The 12,232-nt window shown below is 40.1% G+C and overlaps 1 protein-coding gene across 1 annotated transcript in view; it reads left to right on the plus strand.

Moving 5' to 3' along the window:
* The window catches only part of ZSWIM6 (zinc finger, SWIM-type containing 6), a 192,881-nt gene extending 188,331 nt beyond the window's left edge, over nucleotides 1-4,550 (plus strand). Inside the window, exons 14-15 of the mRNA XM_008576126.1 lie at nucleotides 256-337; nucleotides 1,824-4,550. Coding sequence (XP_008574348.1) covers nucleotides 256-337; nucleotides 1,824-2,686 — 945 coding nt within the window. The 3' untranslated portion in view covers nucleotides 2,687-4,550. The remainder of the gene's footprint in view (nucleotides 1-255; nucleotides 338-1,823) is intronic.
* Nucleotides 4,551-12,232: the final 7,682 nt, after the last annotated feature.

Below are 12,232 nucleotides of genomic sequence, written 5' to 3' on the forward strand. Positions count from 1 at the left end.
CTGGGGAGGAGAAGAGGGCATGGACGGTATGTAATGCTCTAGTCCAGCTCTCTTTTGTTTTGCAGATGACAAAAGAGATTGAGTGACTTGCCCAGGATGCCACATCTGGTCAGTGGGCCCACCCGGAGTAGGACGTAGGGGAGCCATGGGCAAATCCAAATTCATGTGTAGAGCTTTGCTCTAAATGATGCTTTTCGTCCTCCATTGACAACTTAGGATAATTTTCCAAAACATTTTGTTATCCTGCCTTTATAGGTTATGCGAATGACACTGTCAACCTTAAATTGGCGACGGCGGGAGATGGTGAGGTGGCTGGTAACATGTGCTACTGAAGTTGGTAGGTAAACTCTGGAGGCGAAGCTTTCCCAGGTTCCTCCTGGTAGGATTTAACTTGCCATTTACATATACAAAAACAGTTTCACTCTTTTACCTTGACTTTTCCAAGGCTCCTGCCACTTCTAGCAACCAACAGGGACTCCCCGCCCTCTGCCCGCCCCCTGCCCACACACTTGCATTGTTCATCTTCCAGACTATCACATTTGTGGAGCTCCAGCTTCTTGTTTAAAATGGAGTAATAAGTCAGTGAATAAATACTTTTTATTCATTTTATATAAAGTTACCTAGTTGCACTGAGGTTTTTTTTTCATCATCTGAGGGCCATACATCAGAGTATCCAGCAGAGAAATGGTGACCATTGGGTATGGTTTTGGTGAGCTTCTACGTGTATGAGAAATTGTAGCTGGTCATAAGAAGATCCTCTGGTTGCCCATAAGCTACAGTTTGTGAGGCCCTTCAACAAACTGTTTTCTCTCTGCAGCAGTAGATCAGTACTAAAGAAAACTGTACATTCCCAGCAACAATGCCAACACAAAAATGGTAACTATTTAAAGTAAATGTTGGTTAAACTGTTTTTCTTTCTTCCTATTTACATCAGAAAAGTATATACACCTCTTGCTAAGAAGACACTGCCTTCTCAGTGTTTAGATACTGACAGCAGATACTGTAAAATCATTCTTATTATTTTCCTTTTATTAATGTGTAATGATTTGTTATTTTGGAAAAAGGGAACTTCATCTCAATATAAAAACTATGTTTAGATTATTAAAGTTATGCTCTAGGGAAGCAACACAAGATAATACCAGTTTGAGAACTGCCACACAACTCTTCTGCCCTGCACCAAGATATATACCTAATTGCTGTCAAGATTTAGTACTTCTTTTCACGTCATTCACTTTTAGGATTTTCTGACATGTGAGGCATATTATGTCTGTGTACTTAAAATATTTAAAGACCTTGTCAGCCATTTCCAACATCTGAGCCATCTGTAGGTCTGCTTCTGTTGACTTTTTTCTTCTTGATTGTGGGTCACATTTTCCTGCTTTTTTGTGTGTCTTAAAATTTTGTTTTGTGTGTACTTTAAACTTAGACACACACACACACACACACACACACACACCATGTAAAGTTCCTATTCTGGTGAGTTTTTCTGCCTCAAATTCTATAGTGGGTAACTGACAGAAGGCCCCAGTGAACTAGAACTCATTAGCAAAAGGCCATTGTCTAAAATGGCAAACAGCACAGTACGAATACCAGCTACTGAGCTATCATAGGATGTTCATGTTCCTTTCAGGCATTCTACTGAATAACAGTTCATAATAACCTTATTCTAAAAGGTTGCTCTCAGGCCCATTACCCTACAGGATTACCCCAGCTCATTTCCTGTGATGGTTCACAATGTTAGCATTGATTATAAAAATGGAAATAAGGTAAGACCTCTGGCCAGGCTCCTTGTCAGTAATAGGGCTTGTTTGTGTTCCTTGCAGGTGTTTATGCCCTGGACAGCATCATGCAGAGCTGGTTTACACTCTTTACTCCCACCGAGGCCACAAGTATAGTTGCAACTACCGTGATGTCCAACAGCACCATTGTCCGCCTCCACTTGGACTGCCACCAGCAGGAAAAGCTGGCCAGCAGTGCCCGGACACTCGCATTGCAGTGTGCTATGAAGGACCCACAGAACTGTGCCCTCTCTGCGCTAACCCTTTGTGAAAAGGATCACATAGCTTTTGAGACGGCGTACCAAATTGTTCTCGATGCTGCTACGACCGGCATGAGCTACACACAGCTCTTTACGATAGCACGGTACATGGAGCACCGCGGGTACCCCATGAGGGCCTACAAGCTGGCCACCCTGGCCATGACCCATCTCAACCTGAGCTATAATCAGGACACACACCCTGCCATTAATGATGTTTTGTGGGCCTGTGCGCTTAGCCACTCCCTTGGTAAAAATGAGCTTGCAGCTATAATACCTCTGGTGGTCAAGAGTGTCAAATGTGCAACGGTACTGTCAGACATTTTGCGCAGGTGCACTCTGACCACTCCTGGCATGGTGGGACTTCATGGAAGGAGGAACTCTGGTAAGCTCATGTCACTGGACAAAGCCCCCTTGAGGCAACTCTTGGATGCCACGATTGGGGCCTACATCAACACCACGCACTCACGGCTCACACACATCAGTCCTCGGCACTATAGTGAATTTATAGAGTTCCTCAGCAAGGCCCGAGAGACCTTCTTAATGGCGCATGATGGACACATTCAGTTTACACAGTTTATTGACAACCTGAAACAAATCTACAAAGGCAAAAAGAAACTGATGATGTTGGTTCGGGAGAGGTTTGGTTGATAGAACTTGTATGAATGGGGTGGGGGGTGGGGATGGGAGGGATGGTTTGTTTTTACTTGAGCCTGCCTTTGTGTACCCTTTTTAACTTAAAGAACAGAGCCACACCGGTATTATATGTGTATAGTTATATTGCGTTTGCAGACTAAATTGTCATGTTGTGAAAGTTTGTATGTTTTTAATTTTTTCCCTTTTTATTTCTTTCCTTGTATTTTATTATTTTTTTAATTTTTTTTTTTTTTTGGTTTTGTATGAGAGAGAGGTTAAAAAGGTTTGGTTTACACTGAGTATATGTTGTCAAGTGGCAAAAGTCCACATAGCTCTCCTGTTTTCTGTATACGTTCACAGCCTCAAAAAAATAATTGAAATGGCTTTAAAAACCAAACAGAACACCTCCATCCTGTGATAAGTACCTCGAATGGATTCAGCTTTACTCCTTTGTAACTCATCTTTACATTTTCAGCATATTTAAATAAACCAACAAAATGAAATACTAATAGTGAAAAGGCTGACCCACGTGGCTTTGCAGTGCTGTTCGTCCAGAAGCATGGCACACAATGCTTGTGCATGTGGAAACTTAGCGACTGTCAACATACATTCTCAGGGATTTATCCAAAAAAATTAAAAAAAAAAAAGAATGAGAGCATTTATTGTACTGTATATATATTATAGTATATGTCTGAATATTGAAAATATAACATTAACTAATTTATAAAAAAATATTCTATGTAATGCAAAATACTTGAAGCTGCAGTAGCTTGGTTTTAAACAAAAACAAAAAAAACTGAGAGAAAACCTATCAGATGGACTAAAAGTGCGCCTTGCTTCAGGGTTGGCTCAGGTGGTGAACTTCATGCTGGGCATCTATGCAGAGCCACCTTTTGGATTGCATGGTTGGACTGAGATCTATTGGGAGAAATTATATATGTATATATATATGTATACAACTTATGTATACATATATATGTATACACACAGACACACACACACCACCAACAACAACCACTACACCACACATGCTTGTAACAGGCACTAGAAAAAAGAGGGACAACAGAACACACAGCCAGAGCAGCAAGCCTTAGCATTAAGAATATACAGTATGCCGGAACTGGGGTTCGTGCCTCCTAGCCTAGGAAACTTAAAAGAAATATCCTTTTGACACAAAACGCAAAATGTTTTCCAAAACAATTGACATATGATACATTACGCCTTTGCAGTGAGCTAATAATAAGCTAACCTTTGTGCACAAATAACATTATATATATTATTATATCTATTCTGCATAGGTATTTTGACTTTGTGCAGGACAAAAAGTTGTGTAGGTATGACTGTTCTACTTTCCAGTTTTCTTTTTTTTTTTTTAATATATTTTATTTTCTCTAGAATTACTCAAACAAAAGCAGCCTTCTATCTTGCCTTGTCTTAATGCTTTAAAATAACCAAACTGGAGATCTAACTACCAAACTGTTCATTATATTATTAAATACCAACTTTTGGTTACAGTATAGTGTCTTTACTTTAGCTGATGGTTCTGTAACTTTGTGCTTTTTAAAGCAATTTTTATGTTTTGGTGCAAAAGTTGTCCGTGTCTCTTGTTCCCTTCATTAGAGAACATGCTAGAGGTATGTTTGTAGGTATTTTTGTTTAGAAAAACTATTTCATGCGCTCCATTTTATTTATTATAATAGGTAAAAAGAAAAAAAAAAGGTTGTACTTCATCACCCATGTAAACATGCTCATGAAGTTGAAAGTAATTAAGATTTGATACACTGATATCAATTTATTTATGTAACTAAATCACTGTTTTATAAACTTGTTAATGATCAACAATTTTTGTTTTGATTAAAATTAGTTTTTTGAAAGTTGATTCTGCCTCCTTTATGGTATATCTCTTACTCCACATGTGGTGATTGTAGACCTGGACATTATTATATCTCTAAGTGTTTAATACTATATTCATTCATCCAATAAGTATTTATGTATTGTTTTCCAGGCACTGTTCTAGACCCTGGAGATCTAATGGTGCACAAAATCAGATCCCAGAGTGTATTTCCTGCCTAGTGGAGAAGACAGACAAATCAGATAATCACAAAGCTAAAATATGACACAGAATAGCTGATTTGTTTTCAGTCTGTTCACTTGGTCATCCCTAACTAATAAACTATAATTTAGGATGCTCAATACTTGATATATTGAACAAATGCTAAGTTTATGAGAGAGAGGGTGTGTGTGTGTGTGTGTGTGTGTGTGTTTTAAAGGGAAATTTACATCTAAATGCTACATATCCATTATAAGCATCTGTACCACCCCATCAAAGGTCTGTTTGCAAATGATGCAAATATTTGTGTGTGTGTGGTAAAATACACATCACATAACTTACCATCTTAACCATTTTTAAATGTACAGTTCAGTAGTATTAAATATATTTACATTATTTTAAAACAGATCTCTAGAACTACTTCATCTTACAGAACTAAATTCTATACCCATTAAACGACTGCCCTTTTCCCTCCCCCCAGTCCTTGGTAACCACACCATTGTACTTTCTGTTTCTATGAATTTACTGTAGCTACCTCGTGTAATTGGAATCAGATAGTATTTTGTCTTTTTGTGATGCTTATTTCACTTCATGTAATGTCCTTCAGGTTCATCCATGTTGTAGCATGTGACAGGATTTCCTTCTTATTTAAGGCTGCATAGTTTTCCATTTTATGTATATTCCACATTTTGTTTACTTATTCATCAGTGGTCATTTGGGCTGCTTCCACCTCTTAGCTATTGTGTACAGTAACTGCTGTGAACATGGGTGTGGAAATACCTCTTTGAGACTCTGCTTTCAGTTCTTGTGGATTTATACCCAGAAGTGGGATTGTTGAGTACTTTTTTTAAAGCTACAATTTTCATTATACTTACTCCCTTGAAATATTTTTGAAGTTTCTCTTTGACAGTAGATTCCAAATGTCAAGAGGTTAAGTCAGTAGGTGGAAGTTAAAATAAATGAATTTATGGTGATATTTTAAATCCCATTAATGCCAAGTAGAAATAAAAATAAAAACTGTAAAATGTTATGAGGATTGGTTCTTTTTTGCAAGTTTATTCTTAGTTTTTTGAAAGTTGATACTGCCTGAGGGCAAATACAAATTTATGTGGGTCCACTAAAACACTGGGATATTTCATAATGAAGTAGACTGCTAATAAGTCAGGTGAAGTGGCATCAAAGGAAAAATTAAGGTGACTTCTGGTAGCCCAGACTTTGAGATCTTCCCTGATTAAAATTATTGTTTTCATTAATCATTTTTGCACAGAGATCTTATAATTATCATGGACCTTTAGAAGAGAGAAGGAGATCAAGGATGGCAGGCAAAGGGACTCAAATTACTTCTCCACCCTCACTTTAGCCACTATTTCTGAAACACCATGCCTTCTCCTCCTTTATTATGACTTTGCTCAAATAGACAAATAAATGATTTGATATGTACATATGTTCTTACCTTCTACTGGACTGATGTTAATGAAAAAGTCCTGAGATTGTGAAAATTTGAATAGCAGGATGGAGAAATAGAAGTGACAAGCTTAGATAATTCAAAGGCAAAGAGAATTTGTTCCTAATTGGGGCCTGGACTGGAATTCTGCATTTTACTGCTCTTGATTTGTGATTTCATTTGAGAACAGGTGCTCTAGTTTCAGGGGGGGAAATGAATGTTTCATGACTTTCAGATATTAATAAGTCAGTTGAATAAAAATTAACTGAAGTCACTGTAGTCATAATAATATAATAATATAATACAGTAGCAAAGGAGAATGGAGCTTTTTCTAAGTTGCTGAAAAAGTTGTTATTAACAAATGGCCAATGAGAAGACTGGAAAATGTAGTGAAAAAACATTAATCTGATGCATTTTAGTAAAAAAAAAAGGTGTGACTGGTTAAATTTAAGTTGAACTGTTTTGCACCAGTATGTGGAAGACCAATTTAACATAGCTTGGGCAGAAGAGGAAATGTATTGGAAAGATCTGAGTGGTTCATTCAGCAAACTTTTTGTGCACCTACCGCAAGATAGGCATGGTTCTAGGCACTAGGAAGACTAGTAATGAACTAAGCAGAATGACTGTTCTCAGGCATATATTCTAGTGGGAGGGAGACATAGACAAATAATGTATTAGCTGGTCATATGTGTCATAAGGAAAAGCAGGAGAAAGGGGTGCGATTTTAGGTAGAACAGGCAGGGAAGATGTCTCAAGTGGTGAAATAACAAAGTGAGGGGGGTGGCCATGCAGATGTGTGTTTGAGGCAGAAGGAGCAGCAGTTGCTTAACCCTGAGGTGGAAGGATGGGATGTGTTAGCCAAGTCTGAGAACAACCTGCAAAGGCATGTTTGGCCAATCTGTGGCAGATCAGAGTGTGGGCAGTGAGGTGGGCAGAGAGAGGGAGAAGGGTAGAGCTAAAGAGCTGGAGAGTTAACTTGCAGCTCCTACAGGAGCTTGTAGGTCATGGTAAAGATTTTTACTGTTTTTGAAGGATCCAAAGTAGAGGAATTCTGTGATCGGACGTAAGTGAGAAGGGGAGCCATGCACTGGCTGCTGTACGGTTAAGGTGGCAAGAGAAGCAGATCCAGGCAAGAAACTGTGGGCTTTGGATCCGGTGGGCTCAGGGGAGATGGTGACAAGTGGTTCAAGTATGCATATCTTGGAAAGTCGAGCCATTTCCTCATATTAGATGTGGCATGTGAGAAAAATGCATCAAAAATGGCGCCAAAAATTTAAACTTGAGCAACTGAAAGGAAGAAGTTGCCATTAACTGAAATGGAGAAGATGCCGGGGAGCAAGTGTTTTGGATAAAGACGAGGAGTTCAGTTTTGAACATTTTAAACTTGAGATGAGATGCCTGTAAGACACCCAGGTGGAGCTGTCAAATAGGAGTTCATTTAGGAGAAAGCCCAGGGCTAGATATAAACATTTAGGAGTCTTCAGTTTTGAAATGTTATGTATAACCATGAGACAAGGAGTGAGCAAAGGTAATTTGATTCAAAATAGGCCTGAATTGATTACTGTGACAAAACTTTGCCTGTGCTCCCTCATCTTCCTGACCTAAATGGTGACTTGCTCTGGCACACAGTTCCCTGAACCCTTATCTTTGTTCTCTGCAGAGACTTTATTCTCTTAAAATAGTTTCTCCACAGGCAGAAAACAAGCTCCTTTTCCTCACGTCTCAGTTTCTCCACCAGAGAAGGACTGTCTTTTCTCTGAGTTCCAGTTTTTAAAATCCCAAGGAAGACCCTGTCATGACTTGGTCCTGGATGTAAGGGGGAGAGTCAGAGAGTGCAGACATGGCCAAGCAGGGGGCCCTACTTATTGGATTCCGGAGAAGACATTATTTTCAACTGCAGTCATTTTGTGTCTTCTATGCCAGGAACAATAATAGCCAACTGATGGGCAGCCTTATAAATATAACTGCCTTATGAATATTTTGAACTTCGCCCACTCTGTGCTATCATTGGGCAAGAATTTTATACTTTCTACATTTTGGAGAATCTTGGTTGCTTAAAAAATAAGGAAGCAATAGTTCCTATTTCTCTCTAGTTTTATTTTGCATTTTTCTTGGGCTTTTTTCCTTCGCCCAACTTTTTATTCTGAAATTTTTTCCAACATACAGAAAAGGTGAAGGAGTAGCAAAATGAAAAATGTGACTTCCTAAATGTCCACATAAGCTGTAAAACATGAGGTGTGTTTTGGCAATCACATTCACAGGTCTGGTGACTCCATCTGGGACACCAGACCTGTGTGAAAGGTTGGGCTCTGCTGAGGTGAATCACTCCTGCACAGGGAGCCCAGTTCTAAAATGAGAAAGAAAGAAAACAGCCTCTTTCTTCTTCTCTTTGCATTCAGAGCCAAACTGGAAACACCTTTCTACTTGAGGTAGGAAGAAGTATGGTGAAGAAAAAAATAATTCTTTTTGAAAGAAATTGCCTTATTTCACTGTGTGTACTAACATTCAGGGGGAAAAAAACCAACAAAAACCTCTGGCTCCACTTATAAATCCTAATGTGAAGGATGTGGGACCTTCAAACATAGGCATGTACAGAAGAATTTTGCTTTTCCTCCATGGGGGGTTTTGAAATGGGCTGCTGCCTGGTAAGTATGTTCGCTTAAGTAATTCGAGTGTAGGAAAGATGGCATGTCCTTGAGAACAGTTTGAACGTTGCTTCCATTTTAGAATGTTGCACTGTGCACATCCATAAACACAAAGAAGTGTAAGGGACCAGTGCTAGCACACTTCGGTCTTGTAATACAGTTTTGGCTATCACCACCATGATAACATAACAATAATGATGGCCAACACCTCTCACACTTCTTATGTACTGGGTACTGTTTCCATGTACTTCATATGGATTAACTCGTTTGTTCCTCACAACAATCCTATGAAGCATGTATTATTATTATGATCTTCTCCATTTTACCAATGAAATCGAAACAGAAAGGTTGTCCAATGTCACATAGCTAGTCAGGGGCAGATTCAAGCCTGGCGACTGGCTCCACTCATAAGCAATCATGCTCTACCTATTTCCATGGAATTAGTTATTGTGTTTACTGAGCATACTCTTAGCACTGTAGACGGCCCAAAGAAATATAATACATAGTTCTTGCTCTCAAGAAAAATTGTCAAAATAAAATTTGAAATGGGTGAAGCAAGGTGGGTGGAACTCTTGAATAGCTATCCTGAGTTTTCACATTTTTGCTCAACAAAGCAACACGACATGATCAATTTTATCTTCACCTGAGTCAGGGAAAGCCGGTTTTAGGTACATAACAAAGCAACACGACATGATCAATTTTATCTTCACCTGAGTCAGGGAAAGCCGGTTTTAGGTGCATATGTCTGTCTGTATGTATGTATGTATGTGTTTATGTGCTCAAAATAAACAATAGAAGCTTATTCACTCACCTAACAGTTCAGAGATGGGCAGTCCAGAGCACAGCCACTCCAGGTTGACTAATCCAGATTCTGCCATCACATCTGTATGCCAGCCTGTGGTTAGCAGTGGGGGTGTAAGGAGAGTACAAGCCCATTAACTGTGTGTCACGTAAAAAGAATACACTTTACTCTCCTTAATACTTGAATCATCTAGCGTAGCAGTGTCTATCAGAGCCTGGTGCATGGGCCACATACACTAGATCCACCTGAGGCACTGGCAGATCTGCTCAATCCTGGCTCCAATCCAGACTCAGGGATTTTTAACTCTCTTAGTAGGGGACACAGGAATCTGTATAAGGAAGCCCAGTTTTAAAGGTCATTTTTATTTTGCCCTCACATTCAACATTCCCAAATGTTACATAAAGGGTTGGTTATGAAATGGGATGGACTGGAAAAAGTAGGCTTAGAGGATGGGCTCTGGGCAAAGGTAGATCACAGCCAGGACGTGGAACCCTGCCTTCTTCTCTGCCAGGAACTCCACACAGAAGTACTGCTCTCCTTTATGATTCTCACCTGCCCCCCCAGTGAAACAGCACTGGCCAGCATGGGCAGGGAGTGCTGCCGCACAGAGATGCCACATGTAACAGTGAGAAAATATCCATAGACCAGACACCGGCAGAGCTCTGTCTTGATGAAAACCACAAGCAGAGAACAAACACATTTAGCAAAAGAACAACATTTTAGACAGAGATGGCTTCTTATGGCCATCTATACGTTAGCCTATAAACACAGCACCTAAAAAAGAACAAGTGAACCTGGAAAAAATTAGGCAATAAATTTCTAAAACATGAGCCTCCCTAAAATCACACTAAGTGGCCCAAACTGTTTTAGATGGCTCCTAGACCTGAAGCTGCTTCTGCACCCCCCTTTTAAGCCGTTCAACTGTGCCTGGATTGAATGCCTTTATTTTACATGTCGTATCTCAAACCCGCAGGTCCCCTCACTGGCGGTGAGATAAAGCCACTGAGCTTCATATTGGGAACCAGTAAATTTAATTTGTGGATGAAATTTCCCAAGTCAATTTTGATTGTCACTCTAGGAGATTTGAGGAACTCATAACCGATGATGATGTGTGAAAAACATTTCTTTAAACTGCTAGGCAGAGAATTCACACTCAAGGTCTCCTCGCCCTCCAGGTCCCACCAGGCTTTCATGGGTATCCTGCCAGTGGTTCAAGGAGAAGTCGAAGTGGGGGTGGTAGTTTCTATCTTGATGACCTTCTCAAGTGCTTCTTTCCCTGAGCAGTTTGTCGGACAGCCCTGAAGTTCCACCAGATGCTTTATAAAGGCAATGTCTTCGAGGTGGTGGTCTGTTCCCTCTGAAGCCTTTCTGGTCGGACTGGGTCTTGCTGTGCCCCAGACCCTCCATAGAGAAAGAGGCTTCCCATATTAGCAAAGCATTTCCAACCAGTGTTCTTACTTCAGGTAACAAATGACTTTCTGCCTCACTGACTTGGTGACTCAGGAGTCCCAGACTGACCTGCTCAAGTGCAGTAAAGAGGAAACCAGACATGTCCTCAGATACTGCTGATTTTTTTTTTTTTTTTTTTTTTAATTCAGGAGACATTTAAAAATATCTCCATCTGACTGTTACCCAGTCAGTTCGTGCTTCTGGTTCTGGTAACTCCAAGGGGGAAAAGGCTCTGTGTCTGCTAATCAGGGAGTAAATACAGCCTTTCAACAATAAATCACTGAAACAAAGTGCCTGGCTTGTCCTGATTCTCCAATTAAAGCTATGACAGAGGTTGTTATGGTTGTGAAGCCTATAAGCATAATAAGGAGATTGTATGATGTGATTAAAAATGCTTTATTTCACCCAGAGCAGGATCTGGATCTCTGAATGATTATGTAAACTATGGGGAGGTGGGCTGTGCTCTGCAGGGAGGAGGCTTAACCAACGGCATAGGCTTTTTCAATCATTCACTAAAAGTCCTTTGAGGCTTCCCTCCCTCCATGTGGCTGTGTTATGGGATCTGAACTCATAAATGCTGTTGGAGACAAAGGCATTGCTAGGGCTCTTCCTTCCCTTCCTACAGGCCATAAGATCCACAATCCCACCAGAGGTAAAGAAGGAAGCCGAGAAAGAGAAACACATACTCTGTCATCATACTCCACGCCCCACACAGCCGCCCTCCTTTGATTGAAGGGGGGCAATAGGGCACATCTGTGGGTGGAAGGTTCTTCTCTGGCCCCTGTTTGATACCAACAAGTGGCAGAGGTGGGAGACTGAATGAGGGGCACACATAAATCATCTTTGAAGGCGGCAATTTGTTAGATAAGATGGTGAAGAAAGACTCTAAATGGCACGTGGCCTGATGACTGTTGATTTCCATGAAAGACAAAATCACTCACTCACATAAACAACTCTGTGATCAGGCAGAGAATCTCTGCTGGTCAGAAACCCAGGCTGTTTAGCCATCTCCTGCAGAAGGCTGGTCCGTGGAGAACTACCCTCATTAAAAGACCAGTGATAATCAAAAAAGAATCAGTACGGGATCTATACAAACATGTTAACAGAAAAATATAAGGAAAGGAGTAAGAAAAATAAATGACAAAAAACGGGCATCAGAAAAATGTGACCC

The sequence above is a fragment of the Galeopterus variegatus genome, unplaced genomic scaffold (assembly GCF_000696425.1).
Source record: "Galeopterus variegatus unplaced genomic scaffold, G_variegatus-3.0.2 Scaffold1296, whole genome shotgun sequence".
NCBI lineage: Eukaryota > Metazoa > Chordata > Mammalia > Dermoptera > Cynocephalidae > Galeopterus > Galeopterus variegatus.